Source organism: Lithobates pipiens, unplaced genomic scaffold, assembly GCF_037356315.1.
Source record: "Lithobates pipiens isolate NorthernLeopardFrog02 unplaced genomic scaffold, aLitPip1_a1.2 Scaffold_18, whole genome shotgun sequence".
Lineage (NCBI taxonomy): Eukaryota > Metazoa > Chordata > Amphibia > Anura > Ranidae > Lithobates > Lithobates pipiens.
Window position 1 is genome coordinate 577,522,264 of NW_027507758.1, and position 21,374 is coordinate 577,543,637.

A 21,374-nucleotide genomic window follows, 5' to 3' on the forward strand; every position below is an offset into this window, starting at 1 on the left:
AGTTTGACGAACAAGGTTTTACGGAATTTCCGAAAAACTGTCCGCTGAAACCTTGTTTCAGCGAACAGTCCGCTCGTGTGTAGGCTTGTTCGTCAAACTAAGTTCCGCGCATGCTCAGAAAGGATTTACACGCCGAAAGTTATAATGCAGTGTATAGGACGTCGTATTTTTCGTCCCGTCGTACGTGCCGTTCACGTCATCGCGCACGGTTTCAGCAAACTGTTCGTCTGTCGTGTGTGGCCATGTCCGTCCATGCTAATTTTGAGCGGACTGTTTGCCGAAACTGTTTGACGGACAAAGTTGGGCGAACAGTCCGTGCGTGTGTACGCGGCCTTAGGTATTCTTCAGGACAAGCTATATTAAAGCCTGTGCTTGTAGCAAACAATAGACTACAGCTTTTAAGGTGGTGGTGGTAGTAGTAGTTAACTGTGAATTCCTTTCTTAGAGCCACAAGAGCAGAGACCCTTTAAGCCATGGTTCTTCAGGACATCAGCATGTGTCTCCTTTAAATAGACCCACAGATGGCTTTCTCTAGCACCTAACGGGGAGCAAAAGCACAAAGGGCCCCAAGATCTCTCAAGCGTCTGTACTCACACAAGGCCCAAGAATGCTTCCTTCCAACTTCAAAGGGACACCTTACTCTGGAGATACCTGACCAGATCTTCAGTGGACAGTCCCCCTCAGTCAGCTTTCTTTAGATCTAGGGTCTCAGCATCCAGGCCCGCAGGTGACCTTCCTAAGGGCACATGTAGGCAGACATAACAGCAACTTTTCCTGAGAGGGCAGCCCTCTAGGCTGAACTAATCCTTTCTGGGAAAAGACCTTGAGCTCAGTGTGCTGACAATGTATATATAGTCTCCCAGCATGCCATCAGAGTATCTCTCTCTGGGATACGCCAGGGCTGCATCAATATTTATGATGCCATGTGCATAGCTCCACACCTATCATCCATAAACTTCTCAAGTTCCCTGGATACAGAGGAAGCTATCAGACAGAATTGCAGCAGTGGAGCACACTGAGCAAACCTGACTAGCAGAGTGCAGATGCACTGAGTACAGTGAGAAAACTATGCTTTTACCTAACAAACAACTACAGCAACACAAAAAAATCCTATCTACTGTATCTAATTCTAGCACCTAACTAGGCGGGGGCTACATTAGCAATTGATGCCTCCATGTTTTTAATAACATATTTTTTTTAAAGCGGAAATATCTCTATTTTGGCCGCGGGTTTCCAAAACCTTTTAAATCGGGCTGTTTACCGGATGAAGGTTGAGGACCTCATGGCTGTATCATATGAATTCCAGGGAAAATATAATGACATCATTCTTAACTGTGTGAAATTCAGGAAAAGCCAAATCCAGAGTTATATTTCAATGATGCAAATCTGACATCTCTTATTACGGGCTTGTTCGCTGCTGGAATGGACACAACCTCTTCTACTCTCCGATGGGGCCTTCTGTTAATGATGAAGTATCCAGAAATTCAAAGTAAGTCATTTTGTTTTTGTGCTCTTTTATTTAGGCATGACAGAGGTTCTCTCCATTTACCTAAATTATCTAAAGGCTTCTTTGTGACCACTCAGATCACAGGGAATCTATAAATAGGTGCCAAATATAGTACCTTCCTTTGGATTTTACTGTTGTGCTTATACAGTGCCTTGAACAGGTATCCATACCCCTTGAAATTGTCCACATTTTGTCATGTTATAACCAAAAATGTAAATGTATTTTATTGGGACTTGTAATAGATCAACACAAAGTGGCACATCATTGTAAAGTAGGAGGAAAATGATAAATGTTTTTCAAAAATGTTTTACAAATATGTGAAAAGTGTTTTGTGTATTTGTATTCAACTCCCCTGGGTCAATACTTTTAGAACCACCTTTTGCTGCAATTACAGCTGAAAGTCTTTTTTGGGGATGTCTCTACCAGCTTTGCACATCTAGAGAGTGATATTTTTACCCATTTTTCTTTACAAAATAGCTCAAGCTCTGTCAGATTGAATGGAGAGCGTCTGTGAACAGTAATTTTCAAGTCTTGCCACAGATTCTCAATTGGATTTAGGTCTGGACTTTGACTGGGCCAGTCTAACAAATGAATATGCTTTGATCTAAACCATTCCATTGTAGCTCTGGCTCTATGTTTAGAGTCGTTATCCTGCTGGAAGGTGAACCGTCTCAAGCCTTTTCAGACTAACAAAAAGTTTTCTTCTAAGTTTGCCCTGTATTTGGCTCAATCCATCTTCCCATCAACTCTGACCAGCTTCCCTGTCCCTGCTGAAGAAAAGCAACCCCATAACATGAGGCTGCCACCACCATGTTTCACAGTGTATACAGGGTGATGTGCAGTGTTAGTTTTCTGCCACACATAGTGTTTTGCTTTCAGGCCAAAAAATTCAGTTTTGGTCTCATCTGACCAGAGCACCTTCTTACACATATTTACTGTGTCCCCCACATGGCTTCTCACAAACTGAAAATGGGACTTCTTATGGCTTTCTTTCAACAATAACTTTCTTCTTGCCACTCTTCCATAAATGCCAGATTTGTGGAGAGCACGACTAATAGTTGTCCTGTGGACAGATTCTCCCACCTCTGCTGTGGATCTCCACAGCTCCTCTAGATTTATCACAGGTCTTTTGGCTGCTTCTTTGATTAATGCTCTCCTTGCCTGACCTGTCAGTTTATGTAGATGGCCATGTCTTGGTAGGTTTGAAGTTCTGCCATACTCTTTCCATTTTTGGATGATGGATTGAACAGTGAGATTGTCAAACCTTGGGATATTTTTTATAACCTAACCCTGTTTTAAACTTCTCCACAACTGTATCCTTGACCTGTCTTGTGGGTTCCTTGGCCTTCATGATGCTGTTTGTTTACTGGGTTCTCTTAAAACCTCTGAGGGCTTCACAGAACAGCTGTATTTACACTGAGATTACATTACACACATGTGGACTCTATTAATTAGGTGATTTCTGAAGGCAATTGGTTCATCTAGATTTTAGTTAGGAGTATTAGAGTAAAGGGGGCTGAATACAAATGCACGCCACACGTTTCAGATATTTATTTGTTTAAAAAAATAATTAAAACCACTTATTTTCCTTCCACTTCACAATTATGTGCCACTTTGTGTTGGTCTATCACATAAAATACATTTATGTTTTTGGTTGTAACATGACAACATGTGGAAAATGTAAGGGTATTGTTGTTTTTAAATTTTTCATTAACCACTTGAGCCCCGGAAAGGATTTACCCCCCTTCCTGACCAGAGCATTTTTTTGTGATTTGTCACTGTATCGCTTTAGCTGACAATTGCGCGATTTTGCGACATTGTGGGAAAAAAATAACTCAAAAATTTGTGTACAAATAGAGCTTTCTTTTGGTGGTATTTGATCACCTCTGTGTTTTTTTTTGTTTTTTTTTCTGCACTATAAACAAAAAAATACAGGCAATTTTGAAAAAAAAGCAATATTTTTTACTTTTTGCTATAATAAATTTCCACAAAAAATATATATATAAAAAAAAACATTTCTTCCACAGTTTAGGCCAATATGTATTCTTCTACATATTTTTGGTAAAAAAAAAATTGCAATAAGTGTATATTGATTTATTTTGCGCAAAAGTTATCTCGTCTACCACATAAGGGATAGATTTATGGCATTTTTATTTATTTATTAGGAATGGTGGCAATCTGTGATTTTTATCGGGACTGCCACATTATGGTGGACAGATCAGACACTTTTGACACTATTTTGGGACCATTGACATTTATACAGCGATTAGAGCTACAAATAGTCACTGATTACTGTATAAATGACACTGACAGGGAAGGGGTTAAACACTAGGGGGCAATCAAGTGGTTAAGTGTGTTTCCTGGAAGTATTCTAACTGTAGGGGGATGGGCTCACTACAACATGATGGAGATCACTGCTCCCGATGAAAGGGAGCAGTAGATCCCTGTCATGTTGCTAGGCAGAAAAGGGAAATGCCTTGTTTACATCTCCACATTCTGCCTCTCCTCGCTGACATTATGGACCGCCAGCGAACATTGAGTTTGCAGGACCCGTGGGCACGCTAGGTGGCAAAGTCAAAGGGACGTACAGATACACCCTTTTGCCTGCCCATTCCATTCTGCCATAATTCGGCATGCTGCGGTCGGGAAGTGGTTAAAGTTGGAAGGTCCAAGACTGATTTCTTCATCTGGGCTTTAGCCTAGGTTCACATTGAGGGTGGATTTGAAACCGGCAATGCAGTCCGACTTCGGGAGCGATTTGACAGATATCTGTGCGGGTTCATACACAGATTTCTATTCAAATCACCCCCAATGTCACCAAAACTAGTACAGGAACACCTTTTGGGAATTGGTGCAACCCCTCAAGCTCAGTGTTGCACCAATTCAGATGGTGCCTTTGCCGGTAATAGCTCCCGATTTGGCATGCGATTTGACATTTCAAATTGCATGCCAAATCGGCCCAATGGAAACATTGGCTTACTACTTTATGTTTTTACTACTAATTGGACAAAATAGAAAAGCTTTAAATAAGAGCCTATATGTCTATATCTCCATGACAGAAAATGTCCAGACTGAAATTGAAAAAGTAATTGGTTCAGGAGAACCTCAGGCGATGCATAGAAAACAGATGCCATATACTGATGCTGTCATCCATGAAATCCAAAGGTTTGGTAACATTGTGCCAACAAACATTCCACATGCCACTACTCAAGATGTGACTTTCAAAGGATTCTTTATACCCAAAGTGAGTATCACAATTTATCTTTTATTTCATATCGGGGTAGACAACCTTAACCACTTGCTTACTGGGCACTTAAACCCCCCTCCTGCCCAGCCCAATTTTCAGCTTTCAGCGCTGATGCACTTTGAATGACAATTGCGTGGGCATACAACACCGTACCCAAATGAAATTTTTATAATTTTTTTCCCCACAAATAGAGCTTTCTTTTGGTGGTATTTAATTACAGCTGGGAGTTTTATTTTTTGCTAAACAAACAAAAAGGATGCAAAAAAAAATAAAAAATCATGTGTAATAGTTTGTTATAAAATTTTGCAAACAGGTAATTTTTCTCCTTCATTGAAGTGCGCTGATAGGCGGCACTGGTGGGCACTGATAGGCATAGTTAAGGAGGCACCAATGGGCACAGATAAGGCGTCACTGATGGGCAAAGATAAGATAGCACGGATGGGTGGCACTAAGGGGCTCTTTTAGGTGGCACTGATGGGCACTGGTAGATGACACTGATGGGCACGGATATGCAGCACCGTTGTTAAGACAGACTGTGGGCACTGCTGGGTGGCACTGTGGGCACTGCTGGGTGGCACTGTGCACGGGACAACATCAATAGACGTAGTCCCGGCAAAGGAGGTCCGTGCTGTAGCCATCATTTGGCTATAGCGCGGATCTCTAGTGGTTAAAGAGGTGGAGATCTATCGGAACAACACAAGAAAATGCAAAGAGTCACCCAATGCCATCTTCTCACACCTGATTTAAACTTTTAATTGCCATACTACTGTGTCCCAATCACGAGCATTGTACGGCAATCATGTTTACAAATTATGTGTGAGGAGGCAACATATCGCCTCCTCATCAGCTGTCAAAGCACACTCAAATCACTTTTCAGGAACAGCAGTGACTGCTGCATTTGTGAATGAGCCCTTAGTTGCCACACGTAAAGTTGGGGGGGTGGTAAAACAGCAGGCTATAATAGCCCTATACTAATATACCCAGTGTATTGCTTCACACTGCCCTGAGTATCTCCTCTTTCCTGCTCCTGGCACCTCACTGAGACTGCTAGCTGGGATAAGAGGTGGAGTGCAGTTGGTATCACTCCATGGGACAGGAGCCAGCACTACAGAGGAGAAAAAAGGAGTGGGTTGCGCTACAAAAAATAACTAAACTCAAAAAAATAAAAAAAATTATACCCAAGTGAAACAACAAAGTTTGAACTTAGTGGTGTGTTTGTCGCATGCCAGAAAAGGATTAGAATGCGACAAAAAAAGGACTATCTAATAAAGATAGAAAATACTAAATCAGTGAAAATAGCAGATACCTCTTAGTGTGGTTATACACAGAGTACCCTTAGTAGGAGTGAATGATCAAATAAATGTGGGATAATGCAAGCAAACCTTTGCTGATAAAACCCAAACGTGTAAAAAGAATATATTACACCAATGATACCTAAAGATTGAAATCGTATTGGGTATCAGAAAATATATATGGTAAAAATAAAGATTACAGTAAGTAATATTCATATAAGGTGAACCTGCAAAAAAAATTAACATCCAAAAATCTGTTGTCTTAAAACAATAATGAAATAATGTGGCATCCAATGGTCCGTTATCTCATAACATTAGTGAAACATGAATATGGAAATTGTTTGAGAACATAATGAGAGTGGAACAATGTTCAAAGAGTCCATATACAGTCTCTATTTGCAAGGTTTCCCACAGTGAAGTAGTGACAGTAAAGATATCCAACACGAACGTGACTTGTGCTCAGCCTCCACCAATGATATTATTGCCGCTTACCAGAAACGAATGGTTCCTTATTACAGAGAACCATATAAAGCAGTTGACTAATTCCCCAGTCCAGGGCCTGCACAGATGAAATGTAAGGGACTTCAGAGCCCGCTCGTCTCTCGATACACTCCCGTTCGTGGATTTACATAGAAGGCAATGAGACTCACAATAGTGTAAAACCCAAAAGAAACTTTAATCGAACGTAAGAGACAAATGCACACTTACAGAAATGACGATTAAAACGATCGTTACAGCAAAACCGAGCCGGCCGGTCTCGGTTAGCGCCCGTTACACCGAAAACATGCAACACGAGATGGTGACGTCAGGACGTCGCTCCTCCTCCCATCCACAGAGGAGGCATCGGCTTATGTGACTTTTTCCCCCTACTACAGCTCCAACTTTGCAAGTAGTCCCTCTGCATTGTACTCTGATGCTCTGGAATGGTGGGTCACCAAACCCATACTGCTATCTACTAGTCACCCGTCTGCTATATACTGGTAGATCATGATCTACAAGTTGCTGACCCCCGTCTTATATGGACTAAGCAATTTTTAAATGCATTGGTAAAAAAAAAAATGCTGGGTATGAAAAAAATACATTTGCTTTTTATTCTTGCCATTGCCTTATTTTAGAATGACAGGCGTTCACAGATTTTCTTGTGTACATTATTAAATTAAAATATTAAATGGTCAATCCATTTAAAGCCACCAAATCAGCTGCTGACAAGGCCATGCCTACAATCACATTGGAAAAAAAACTTAAAGTATAAAAGCGGATTGTTCAGCTTAGAAACAGGTCAATGGCAGATCAGAAGGTCAAATGCAAGTCAAAAGGAGGGTCTATCCAGGTTAGGAGGAGTCAAATACAGGTCATAAGTATCTGTGAAGGAACTCAGAGGCATCTCAGTCTGAACTATTTGCACCTAAATGCAAGTAACATTCATCCATCTGCTGGACATTATGATTCATCCAAACATCTCACATCTCTTTCCTTTTCAGAATACTCAAGTGATTCCATTACTGTATTCCGTCCTAAGAGACAAAGAGCACTTTGAGAAGCCAGAAGAGTTTTACCCTCAGCACTTTCTGGACTCGGAGGGAAACTTTGTTAAGAATGAAGCTTTTATACCATTTTCTGCAGGTAAGTAATTCAAAGGATGGAAACTTTACAGTGGACTGAAACAGTGACAGACTGTCAGTAAAAGGCACCAGTCCAGAAGTTCCATACAAGGACCATTGTAAACAATATCATAAACTGTAGCTTTCTAAGATGCAAATAAAGTACCGTATTTTTAAGAAAATGAACATGCCCTTTCCACACATTAACCATAGTTACATCATTTCAATGCACGTGTATCTTGATGCATATGGACAAAGCACATGCATTCCTGTATTTAGCGCAATGTATTGGAAACTTTGCAGCCTCAAAAAAAAATGTGGTGAAAGAGGAAGCACCAGCAATGTCCCCTAAAAGTATATCTAATGTTAAAATATTTTTCTGATCAAGTATGAAAGTGTTAAAGCCCATGTGAGGGTCTTTTTGGCCTTTGGCTCTACAACAAGGGAGAGCTCCCCTTTTTTCTATCCTGGAGATGCAACAGCAAATGAGAGCAGATCCCTCCAAAATTAAAGGGATGCCTAATTTATTTTATGGGTTTCCACACCTGTTTGCCATTCTGTTATGTTTTTTTCCACTGTGACCTTAACTCTCTGGCTGTCTGGTGCATAGTTGCCTTGCTCTGTGTGTTAGAGCCTGTGTTACTGTGGCTAAATATGGAGGTCGAGCCAATTTTCTCTCTGCTGTAGGTAGGAGTCCCTTTTGTAATACGCCATTTCCCTTAACTGTTTTAAGTACAGAGGCTTTAGCATGGCTGTGCAGGGCAGAAAACCATTTGCTTCAGGACCACAACAACACACCTCAACCAGCTCTTAACCTCTTCAAAATGATCTAGGAAAATAGGAATGCTTCCCAAAGAATACCAGAACTGCTGAAAGGGCATCACTGGAAGTGATTTCTGACATCAAATTGTTGCCTTTCTTCCTTACCTGGTTATTGTGCATAAACTAAAAAGGAGAACCACACACCGCACATGCCTAAATGCCCCCTTTCCCTCTCCAAGCCTACCTTCCAGGCTGGAAGTATAGCAAACAACTGCAACCAGTGGCCTGGAGTCCATCCGAAACTCCTGTGGTAATAAAAAAAGAGATGGGGGGGTGTCTTAAAACCTAAACATTTTACACCTTAATGTATCTCTTGCATTAAGGTAACAGTAATGGGGCCAATGGAATTGCACAGAGCAGGTAAGTATAAACCTGTTTTCTTTTGATTTAAAAAACAAAAAAACAAAGCATTTACAATACTTACAAACACCGGGGGCTTGGCCGGGGGCCAGAGGATATGGATGTCTGTGCACAGAGTTCTATAAGAGCAGGACTCAGTGAGTGGCCCAAAGAATGTGGATAGTTCCTATTAACTCCCCAAAGAATGGTGACACCTTGGGGAAACACCGGTGAGTTATCGGGAAAGGGAAAAATAAAAGGGGGCCCTGCAAATTGACTGATTCATTTATTTTTTGGTCTGGTGGTCACGCCCCAGGAATCCAAGATGGCACTGCCACCTCGTCTCGAGTATACAAACAGGCAGGGGTGGCTTTTGCTTCTGTGGACACAAGGCAGAGGCAGACAGAGGAGGGACACAGTGCCAGAGGAGAGCTTAATGCTTACATTTCTAAAAGCCCAGTGAAGCAAAGAGGCAGGAGGCTTATGAGGAGACTGTAAGTGTCAGTATTTATGGAAATTAATCTTTATCTGATGTTAATAGATTTGGAGAGCAGCTGGATTCTTTCCCCACAGTAGGCCAGCCGATATTAGGCACTACCATTAAGGACATGCTAATTACACTCAGGGGAGCCCTTCAACATGATATGTATACCTTTATGAAGCAAACTAAATGGAACTAGAGCAGCTGGGTGACAGTCGCCCATATAGAGAACAGGATAAGGGATTATGCTCAGGCTCACAATGAACTTGTAGATGCTTACGATGATCATACATAAGAAATCCGCAACATCAAAATTAACCTGTTTTTTTTTTTTGTTGGAATAATGTTAAATTCAAGGGTATAGCTGAATCGGTCCCTGCCACTGAACTCCTCCCGTCTCTACAGAATATGATAGCAGAATTGCTTCCTTCTGTGAAATCCTAGCAATTGATAATTGATCGAGCTGGTCAACTCCCTAAGCCATCCTTCCTCCCCGAAAAAGTCCCCAGGGATGTAATAGTGAAGATTCATTTCTTCCATGTTTCTTCTTCATTTCTTCCATGTTAAAGATCAATTAATGTAGTTTGCAAGACAAAGAAATTCACTGCCTGAACCTTACGCTGAAATATCGTTATATGCACATCTCTCCCAAGCCCCCCGCAAATATAATATAATGTACAGATGTAAATTCCCTACCAAACTGGAGATTGACAGAAATAACTTGTCCTTTCTAGTCCCCACTCTGGAGGATGGCCTTAAACTGTTGAGGAGTTAGGGTCTCCTCAGGAAGAGGAGGACATCTCCGATCAACGTTTCCATAGCAAGGATACTTCTGCATGGTACGCTGACTCCAGAAAGTGATTCTTGGCCACAGGTGTCCACTGAGCCATGTTTCTATTCGATTTTATGAGTTGTTTACCCTACATTCCTCATCTCACCTACCATGCTTATACTCTAAAAACCCACCGGCTGGACTCAAAATATGTTTGGGTTTTTCCTGTACCCTGGAACAGTTTCTTACCTTTTTTTTACCTTGTTGTCTGGATTTATTTTTCAATGTTTTTCTTGGTTCTCAAGAGTTTTCTGTTCCTTCTATGTTTACGCCAGTACATGCAGTTAGCTTGCCGTCAAATGATTTTGACCTACTTCTTATTGTTAATCAATGACTCTCCACTATGGTGGAAAGAGAACCTTCTAGGGAAGGTACTTCATCTCTAGGAGGTTCATCTGGCAGAGATCAGTTAACTCTGCAAAGGCGTCCTTCTTCTATCACTTCAGGAGTAGATGAGTTTGAGGACCCGGAGGAGTCAGAGGAAAGTTCTTGAGAGGAAGGGGAAAACTCGGACAGTGAAAGCCAGGACAGTGGCAGTCCTAGACTTAGACCTCTCTTTCCTGTAGAAGACATGGGACAGTTACTCAGGGCAACCTATTCCTCCAAGGATATCCCAGAGCCTTCAGTACAGGTATCGGCCCGGGATAGGATCTATAAGGGATTAGGGAAACCTCAGTCCAGGGTATTCTCAGTGCATCAGACCTTTAAAGAAGTAATTCTGAGGGTGTGGAAGGTGCCCAAAGAGAAAGGTCCTTTCATTTAAAACCTGGAAGAGAAGGTTTCCATCTGGGGAGGAGGAAGAAGAGAAATTTTTCAAGACCCTCAAGTTAGATGCAGAAAAAATGTGATCTGTCCTTTAAGGATTCAGGTAGTATCAAAGACCAAATGGATAGAAGGGCTGAGATGCTTCTGCACAGAGCATGGGATGCCAATGCCGCAGCCATGGCACCTGCTTTAACGTCTACCTGCATAGCTAGAAATGTTAACGCATGGCTAGGCAGGCTCTCTTGCCCTGTCTCTAGAGGTAATAATTCCCAGGAAGTCATGGACTCTCTATAAGTAGTAAGCTGGGCTGTAGCATATTTGGCTGATGCGACAGTGGAAGTAGTTAGGACCACGGCTAAGTCAGCGGCACTCCTGGACTCCGCAAGGAGGGCTATCTGGGTCAAATAGTGGCAGAGGGACCATATGTCCAAGTCACGACTCTGCAGGTTACCTTTTTGAAGGCTCCCAGCTTTTTAGTCCCGGATCAGGTCCTGTTGTGATCTGCAGAAAAAGGGAAGAAGTTCCCGGTTAAAGCCAAAAGAGAGGCAGAATTTTTTTTTTTTCGTGCCCCTCCTAACCAGGACCAATTTGGGGGCAAAAAGGACACAAATAAAAGGTGGGGGGAAGTGAAAGAGCAGACAAAAGGGTGGCCTGCTCTTTTCTGGACCTAAGGACACCAAAAAACAGTCAAAGTGACGCCAGCATTAGGGTAGGGGGGAGACTTTCTTGATTTCTCCCTCAGTGGAGAAAGATCTCCGAAAGCCCCTATATCCCACAGATTCTGACAGAGGGATATCGTCTGGAACTTCTCTCCCCTCCCTTTCAAAATTTTACCCTGACACATCTCCCCAAAGATCCACTGAGAGCAGCAGGGTTGTTGGACAACTTGCAGGGATTGGCGGACCAGGAGGTGATTGTCCCTGTTCCTCCAGACGAGCTCTACCATGGATTTTACTCCCAGTGGGACGCATAACTCAACGTGCCGATTTCCCGGGAGCACCAATCTCTGCTAAGGTTCGCAGTCCTTACGAGAAAGGGGGCACAACACTGGCAATACTGGGCAATCCCTTTGGGTTTATCTGCAAGTCCAAGAGTGGTCACAAAGGTCTTTCCAGAGGTTGTAGCTTACCTGCATGTACCTCTGATACCCTACCTAGATGACCTCCTGATCTATGGACAGTCTTTAAAGCAAGTGAGAGCAGATGTGGACAGGGTAATCTGCACTTTAGAGAGCTTGGACTGGATAGTGAACAGCGAAAAATCATCCCTAGTACCATCCCAAATAAAGACTTTCCTAGGATACTCGGTGGACGCAGGGGCTCATAAACTTTTTCTCCCAGAAGAAAAAAGGTTAAAGGTAGTAGCAGTGGTTCTCAAATGGAACCCAGGGACTGTTCTCGCTGACAGGTCATGAGGGTCCTAGGCCTAATGACCACCTGTATTCCAGCAGTTCCCTAGGCTCTGCTACATTCCAGGAACCTGCAGTTCTTCCTTCTATCATCCTGGGACAAAAATAAGGAGTTACTGGAAGGGAAGATAGCCATTCCAACAAGGGTAAGGACCTCCCTAAATTGTTGGCATCAAGAAAGACTCACATCGGGTCATCCCTGGGCCCAGTGGAACCCTGTAAGAATTACCACAGATGCAAGCGACTGGGGTTGGGGGGCTCACTTGGGGGACCTCCAAACGCAAGGATCCTGACCCAAATCCAGGCAAGGGCATCCTTCGATTACAGGGAGCTTCTTGCGGTGGGTCATGCTCTGAAGGCCTTTGAAAGCAGGATTCAGGGACTACACATCCATGTCCTCTTGGACAATGCGACAGCCATTACCTAAATGACCTGGCCAAAAAATAATGAAGTATAGCCCCCATATAATAACTATTCATATAGAAAGTACCATCATCCAGTAATAATTCAAGGGGAGCTCTTTATCACATCTCCCCTACCTTCACAATTTTCAATCTACCTAAATGACCTGTCGGGGGGGGGGGGGGGGGCACAGGGTCCAGAAGACTACTAACGCTGGCCTTGGAAATTATGAGTTGGGCCAAAGGGGTTCTTCAGTCCATATCGGCAGTCCACATAAAGGAGACCGCCAATGTGGTGGCAGATTTCCTGAGCCGTCAACCCATCCACCCAGGAGGAATGGGAACTAAATCAGAACATATTCCTCCAGATCGGTCACAGGTTTGGGTTTCCTGAGATAGACATTTTTGCTCACAGAGGAAACAGGAAGGTGAAGCGTTTTTTCTCTCACCAGAGAAGGAGGATCAAAGGGAATAGATGCTCTAGTGCAGACCTGGGATTGTCGCCTAGCATATGCCTTCCCTCCACTAGCTTTGATTCCTTGGGTACTACAAAGACTAGCCAACTCGAGGTGCAAGCTGATTCTTATAGCCCCTTTGTGGTCCAAGAGGACTTGGTTTGCTACTCTGAGGAAATGGTCGGTTGCTCCTCTTTTTTTTCTTCTCCCAACCAGGCAGGATCTCCTTCTTCAGGGACCAGTCGTTCACCCCAATTCGGGGTTCTACAGTTTGATGGCATGGCTCTTGAGAGGGAGATTCCCAGATGCAAAGGATGCTCCGAAAGGGTGATTGAGACCCTCCTGAGTATTTGGAAGCCAGTTACTAGGAAGATTTATTCAAAGGTTTGAAATACTTTTTCTCACTGGTGTGGGGATAGAAACATATCTAGACCTTCTATACCAGTGATACTCAAATTTCTACAAGCTATAAACACCCTGAAGGTACAGATAGCTGCCTTATTTGTATTCTTGGACCAGAGGCTCATGCAGGAGCCCCTAATAAGGAGATTTCTAGTAGTTAGGGGAAGGTTAACCCCCATAAAGTTTGAGATTCCCCCCATGGAATCTAACGCTGGTCCTGGAGGCGTTGAGACAGCTCAGGAAATCTCCATAAACATTTTAACACTTAAGCTAGCCTTTTTACTGGCCAACACAACAGCCAGAAGGGTAAGCGACCTGCAGGCCTTGTCAAGTAAAGAGCCCTTTCTGTTAATATTGGAAGATAGAGTGATGCTGAGGCAAAACACACTTTTTCTTCCCAAGGTCGCATCACAATTTCATAGGTCCCAGGAGATCATTTTGCCCTCTTTTTGTGACAACTCAAAGAACAAGGGAGAGGAAAAATGTAAGTTTTTAAATCTCAGGAGATGTTTGCTGACATATTTGGAGATAGTGAAGGAGTTTAGAAAATATACTCAACTTTTAGTTCTATTTAGCGGCCCTAGAAAGGGAGGGCAGGCTTCTAGATCTACAGTGGCTAGGTGGATTAGGCAAACCATAGGTATGGCTTATGAGCAGTCAGGTTCCTCAGTACCAGCAAACCTTAAAGCCCATTCAACCAGGTCTTTGGTTGCCTCTTGGGCGGAAAAAAGCAGGAGCCTCAATAGAACAGATCTGCCGAGCAGCCACATGGGCGAAGCAGGACACCTTCTTAAAGCACTACAGAGTGGAACTGCTATCGCCTCAGGATCTGAGGTTTCGGAAGGAAGGTCTTACAGGTGGTGGTCGCACCCTAAGGTAGGCCTTGAACTTCTTGTCCATTCTCACAAGTGTGCCATCCTGGAAGATGACTAGAGAAAATTGACAGTTACTTGTAACTGCTTTTCTAGGATATCTTCTAGGATGGCAGGCCTACTTCCGACCCCTGGTTTAACGTAAGTACTATGGGAAGAGTTTCTCTCTGGCACGGATAGTCTATTACTTTGGTAGAACTGAGGTGCAGGGGGAAGGGAGGGGCCTTTTAACCTCATGTGTTGATTGGGTTTCCAGTCAGGTGGACGAATTATCTCTCAGGTTTGCAGTCCTGGAAGATATCTTAGAAAAGCAGTTACTGGTAAGTAACTGTAAATTTTTCAGAATTTTTGGAAATTAGAATATTCCCAAATTTGGAAATTCGGAAGTTTGGAATTTCGAAATGTGAAAATCCCCAAAAATTTGGAAATCTGAAACAATGACTGACTAACTAATAATAACTCAACTATTACTAACTATTAAATTATAGGTATTGGAATTTTCTTTCAAATTTGGCTGTTATTGAACGCAACTCATTTTTCCAAAGTTACGAATTAGCCAAAATAACAAATGCCGTATCTAAACGAATGGAACGTAAAGAATTAATAATAAATAATAAAAAACATATTATTATTATTATTATATATTATTAGTACATTCCGTTCCATTTGTTTAGATGCAGCATCCATTATCTTGTTACCTTCACTAACAGCCAAATTTGAAAGGAAATTCCAATACCTATAATTTAATAGTCAGGTATTATTAGTTAGTTATTCTTCAGCAATATTATTTATTCCTTTTTTTGAGAATTGACATCCATGATGAAAGGAATAGCTTGTATCGAGGACTACGGAAAAGGGGGAGGAGTTGTCGGGCTGACGTCACCGCGTACTAAGTCTCAGTGGCCAGGCGTCCATGTACAGCTGGCCGGTTATTTGCTGTTACTCTTCGTATTTTTGTAAGTGCATCTCTGTTTTACACTCTGATCGCCCCCTTGTGTTAACCCCTTCCCTGTCAGTGACATTTATACAGTAATCAATAGCTATTTTTAGCTCTATATTATTATTAAGAATTTATATAGCGCCAACAGTTTGCGCAGCGCTTTAAAAATAAAAATGACATCAATTTATCCCCTATTTTGTAGTCGCTATAACTTTTGCACAAATCAATCAATATACGCTTATTACGGGTTTTTTTTTACCAAAAAATATGTAGAAGAATACATATCAGCCTAAACTGAGGAAAATTAGGATATTTGTAAAAAAGAAAATTGGGGTATTTATTATGTCATACCAAAGCTTCCTCAAGTTTGTCAGTGTGATAGTGTCTCTGAGTATTTACCATGAGAATAACCCTTAACCACTTCCCGACCGCCGCACGACGATGTACGTCGACAGAATGGCACGGGCAGGCATATGGGCGTACATGTACGTCCCTGCCTTCCCGCGGGTCGGGGGCCCGATCGGGCCCCCGCCCGGTGCCCGCGGCGGTCGGTATTGGTTCGGGAACGATCCGGGATGAGGGGGCGGCCATTCATTCATGGCCACCCCCTCGCGATCGCTCCCGACGAATAGAAAGTCTTCGTGACATCACTTCCTCTCCTGCAATGTAAACACAGGAGAGGAAGTGATGTAATCTCTCCTCCGTGTCGGTATTTTTCGTTCCGACACCGAGGAGAGAGGATCGGTGAGTTGCACCAACACGACACTTTACAGTAGAACATGCCAGGCACACTCACACCCCCCCGATCACCCCCCCAATTACCCCTGCCCCCCAGTCACAGTGACACCAATGCCATTTTTTTTTTTTTTTTTTGCATTGGTGTCATTTGTGACTGTAATAACTGTTAGGGCAGTTAGGGTTAGCCCCCTTTAGTTCTAATGTACCCCCCCTAACCCCCCCAATAAAGGTTTAACCCCGTGATCACCCCCCGTCACCAGTGTCACTAAGGCTGGATTCACATTGCAGCGGTTTATGAGAACGAATGTGATTCGCACCGCACTGCAGTGCAAATCACATCCGATCTCTGTGCGATTCGAGTTCAGCCATTCGCCGCACCCGCCGCACCCGCCGCAAATTCGCACGGGGCCCTTTTTTTAGTCCGCAGCAGAATCGGATCGCATGGGTGTTCACACCATGCGATCCGAGTTTGCAGATCGCACTGCGATATGCGAACTGATCTGGGGGTGTCATTAACATTTCACTGACACTCCCAGCAGTTCGCATAGGGCAGTGTGAACTGCCGCCGGGAGGCATGCGATGCGGGAACCCGCCGCGGATTCGTGGCATTCCCACATCGCTCCAGTGTGAACCCAGCCTAATAAGCGATCATTTTTCTGATCGCTGTATTAGTGTCACAGGTGACGCTAGTTAGGCAGGTAGGTATTTAGGTTCGCCGCAGCTTTTTATAGCACCAGGGACCCCCATATACTATATAAAGCCCCCTGATTGCCCCCTAGTTAACCCTTTCACCAGTGATCACCATATAACTGTTACAGGTGACGCTGGTTGGTTAGTTATTTTTTTATAGTTTCAGGGCACCCGCCATTTATTACCTAATAAAGGTTTAACCCCCTGATCACCCAGCGGGTGTCATTTGTGACTGTAATAACTTAGGGCAGTTAGGGTTAGCCCCCTTTAGTTCTAAGGTACCCCCCTAACCCCCCCAATAAAGGTTTAACCCCGTGATCACCCCCCGTCGCCAGCGTCACTAAGGCTGGGTTCACATTGCAGCGGTTTATGAGAACGGATGTGATTCGCACCGCACTGCAGTGCAAATCACATCCGATCTCTGTGCGATTCGAGTTCAGCCATACAGATAGTATGGCTGAATTCGTATCGCACCCGCCGCACCCGCCGCAAACTCGCACGGGACCCTTTTTTTGGTCCGCAGCAGAATCGGATCGCATGGGTGTTCACACCATGCGATCCGAGTTTGCAGATCGCACTGCGATATGCGAACTGATCTGGGGGTGTCATTAACATTTCACTGACACTCCCAGCAGTTTGCATAGGGCAGTGTGAACTGCCGCCGGGAGGCATGTGATGCGGGAACCCGCCGTGCATTCGTGGCATTTCCACATCGCTCCAGTGTGAACCCAGCCTAATAAGCGATCATTTTTCTGATCGCTGTATTAGTGTCACAGGTGACGCTAGTTAGGCAGGTAGGTATTTAGGTTCGCCGCAGCTTTTTATAGCGCCAGGGACCCCCATATACTACCGCATAAAGCCCCCTGATTGCCCCCTAGTTAACCCTTTCACCAGTGATCACCATATAACTGTTACAGGTGACGCTGGTTGGTTAGTTATTTTTTTTATAGTTTCAGGGCACCCGCCATTTATTACCTAGTCTCACTAGTGTACCCCTAAATTTAGGGGTGTCTACTTTCCAAAATGGGGTCATTTGGGGGGGGTTTGTGCCATCTTGGCATTTTATGGCCTTCAAAACTGTAACGCCCTTAGAAAGCCTGAAGGCGGTGCTTGGTTTTCGGGGCCCCGTACGCGGCTAGGCTCCCAAAAAGTCCCACATATGTGGTATCCCCGTACTCAGGAGAAGCAGCAGAATTTATTTTGGGGTGTCATTTCACATATGCCCATGGCATGCGTGAGCAATATATCATTTAGTGACAACTTTGTGAAAAAAAAAAAAGTTTGTAATTTTCCCGCAACTTGTAGCAAAATATAAAATATTCCATGGACTCAACATGCCTCTCAGCAAATAGCTTGGGGTGTCTACTTTCTAAAATGGGGTCATTTGTGGGGGTTTTGTGCCATCTTGGCATTTTATGGCCTTCAAAACTGTAATAGGTAGTGAGGAGTGAAGTCAAATATTTACGCCCTTAGAAAACCTGAAGGCGGTTCTTGGTTTTCGGGGCCCCGTACGCGGCTAGGCTCCCAAGAAATCCCACACATGTGGTATCCCCGTACTCAGGAGAAGCAGCAGAATTTATTTTGGGGTGTCATTTCACATATGCCCATGGCATGCGTGAGCAATATATCATTTAGTGACAACTTTGTGTAAAAAAAAAAAAAATTTTTTTTTTTTTGTCATTATTCAATCGCTTAAGGCAAAAAAATAAAATATTCAATGGGCTCAACATGCCTCTTATCAATTTCCTTAGGGGGTCTACTTTCCAAAATGGGGTCATTTGGGGGGGTTTTGTACTGCCCTGCCATTTTAGCACCTCAAGAAATGAGATAGGCAGTCGTAAACTAAAAGCTGCGTAAATTCCAGAAAACGTACCTTAGTTTGTAGATGTGACAACTTTTGCGCAAACCAATAAATATACAATTATTGACTTTTTTTTTACCAAAGACATGTGGCTGAATACATTTTGGCCTAAATGTATGACTAAAATTGAGTTTATTGGATTTTTCTAATAACAAAAAGTAGAAAATATCATTTTTCTTCAAAATTTGCGGTCTTTTTACATTTATATCGCAAAAAATAAAAATCGCAGAGGCAATCAAATACCATCAAAAGAAAGCTCTATTTGTGGGAAGAAAAGGACGCAAATTTTGTTTGGGTACAACATTGCATGACCGCGCAATTACCAGTTAAAGCAGCGCAGTGCCAAATTGTAAAAAAGACCTCTGGTCATTTACCAGCAAAATGGTCCGGTCTGAAAGTGGTTAAATGGCAGATTACTTAAATTAGCAGTTGTTACTCGTTAACATTTGTCCATTGTGCTGGTTGTAATGGTTCCTTTTTTCATTGCTATTTCCCCGTTGGCTATATCCTAACGATACTTTGCTGTGAAGAAGTGGGGGGATCCTCATAGCTGGACATTTGGGATGTCCAGTCTTCTGAGGGTCCGCCTACTGTCTCTTCTTGTCCTTTTGCACTGAGGTACATTTCTTCATTATTTCAGATTGCTTTTTCTTTTTCTAATGTTAACATATATTCCATTGTTGTTTGGTTGCTACAACAAAGGACTTACACCTGTGTAAATTATGTCTTGGTTAAAGTTGTAAATTATACTAACCTGGTGTGTTTGTGCCTATATTTAGCATATTTCAATAAAAACATGTTTAAATACTTACAAACACCAACTACTCAGAGGGAGCCATAGACCACAATCAACCAACCCCAAGAAAACCTAACATTATGCTATGTGTTCCTAGATGGTCAGAAACAGAATGTGACAGTTTACAGTGTGTTTCCTGTTGAAGGAGGAACAATCATGTCTTGGGTTGCTGTCCGGGGGGGGGTGATTACGGGCGACTTTAACAATAAGTTTAAATAACCACAAAAGGATATTAATAAGTTTTGGGTGCACCAAATGCCTTTGAAAACCCATTTATTACTTTGTAAAACTATCAGTGACACCATCACTGTGCTGCATAGTCTGTGCAGAATGCAAAGCTATAGGAGGGACCAGCAGGTCCCCTTACTATGGGCTGCCTGCAGAAAACTACAGGAGGGTTCGGAAATAACACCAGTACTTGCACAAGGAGAACAGCAGCTCTGATTGTTTTTTATTACAGAAAGCTCAATGCATGCTGGATTGCTGCACAAACTTGAAAAAATACACAAAGTATACAGTATTTGCAAGTAAGGATACCCATGCCTATTGCCTTTGGACACCGTTTTTTTAAATAGGAGGTTAGCTTTAAGTCTAGCCACAACACTGTAAGCCCTTGTACACACGGTCGGAGATTCCGACGGAATGTGTCCTATCGGATAATTCGACTGTGTGTGGTCACCATCGGACTGTTTCCGTCGGGGTATCCGACGGACCAAGTTTTCCAACTTGTCTGTAAAATTTTCCGACAAAATGCTCCGATCGGACATACTCTGATCATGTGTAGCCTACTCCGACGGACAAAGTGCCAAGCAAACTCAGATCAAATTCCTAGACCAAAGCTATTGGCTACTAGCCTGAATGTAGTCTCGTCGTAATGAAATAACATTATCACGTTATGTACAATCGGATTTTCCGACAACTTTGTCCGACCGTGTGTATGCAACTGTTTTAGACAAAATCCATCTGACAAAATCCAACGGATTTGGTTGTCAGAATGTCCGACCATGTGTACAAGGGCTAACAGATAATCAGTGCATTGGAAGTTTATGTATGAATAAAAGAACGGGTAATCAACAAAAATTTCCACAAGGACAGACAATCAAAAAATGTTCTAAAACCTAAAAGGAAACATATGCAGATGACACTTAGAGGTTGATTTACTAAAACTGGAGAGTGCAAAATCTGGTGCAGGTTTGCACAGAAACTAATCGGCTTTCAGTTGTGTTTTTTTTTTTTTTTTTTTTTGTTAAAGCTTAGATCGAAAAAGCTGAAGTTTAAAGCTGATTGGCTACCCTGCACAGCTGTACCAGATTTTGCACTTTCCGGCTTTTGTAAATCACCACCTAATGTAAATTATGTGTATTCAACTAGATGGACACACAAGTAAATGTCTGTATTGCACCTAGTAAATATTTCTATTTTGTTATTTAAAAAAAACTGATTTCTTCACTTTAATTTTTCTTTTTTCTAAGGTAAGAGAAGTTGTGCTGGGGAGACCTTGGCTAAAATGGAGCTGTTTCTTTTCTTTACCACATTGCTGCAAAACTTCACCTTCCAGGCACCTCCAGGAGCAGAACTGGACCTCACAGGCTCTGTTGGTTTTACAACCCATCCACTAAAGCATGAGATCTGCGCAATTACTCGCAATTAACACAAACTGCCAATAAATATAGGATTAAGGATCTGAATGGTCAATAATCCCACGTACTACTGTAAAACTGAACAAAATAAAGAAAATGAACTACTGTGTGAAGATGAATATTAGCAGATAATGGTTAATAAATTAGTCATCCAGAAATAAGTTAGTATAGGCAATACATTATACCGTACTAATATAGGGCAATAAGTTCTGAAGACTAATGTACATTGACTGTAAAGTACACAAACCATCCTGGCCCTCCTGAACTAAACTATACTAGAAAACT

General features: G+C 42.7%; 1 protein-coding gene across 1 annotated transcript in view; it reads left to right on the top strand.

Moving 5' to 3' along the window:
- Positions 1-21,138, top strand: part of LOC143989077 (cytochrome P450 2K4-like) — a 43,615-nt gene extending 22,477 nt beyond the window's left edge. The window contains exons 6-9 of the mRNA XM_077489088.1: positions 1,348-1,489; positions 4,567-4,751; positions 7,528-7,669; positions 20,922-21,138. Of these exons, the coding sequence (XP_077345214.1) occupies positions 1,348-1,489; positions 4,567-4,751; positions 7,528-7,669; positions 20,922-21,100 (648 nt within the window). The 3' untranslated portion in view covers positions 21,101-21,138. The remainder of the gene's footprint in view (positions 1-1,347; positions 1,490-4,566; positions 4,752-7,527; positions 7,670-20,921) is intronic.
- The last annotated feature ends 236 nt before the right edge of the window (positions 21,139-21,374 follow it).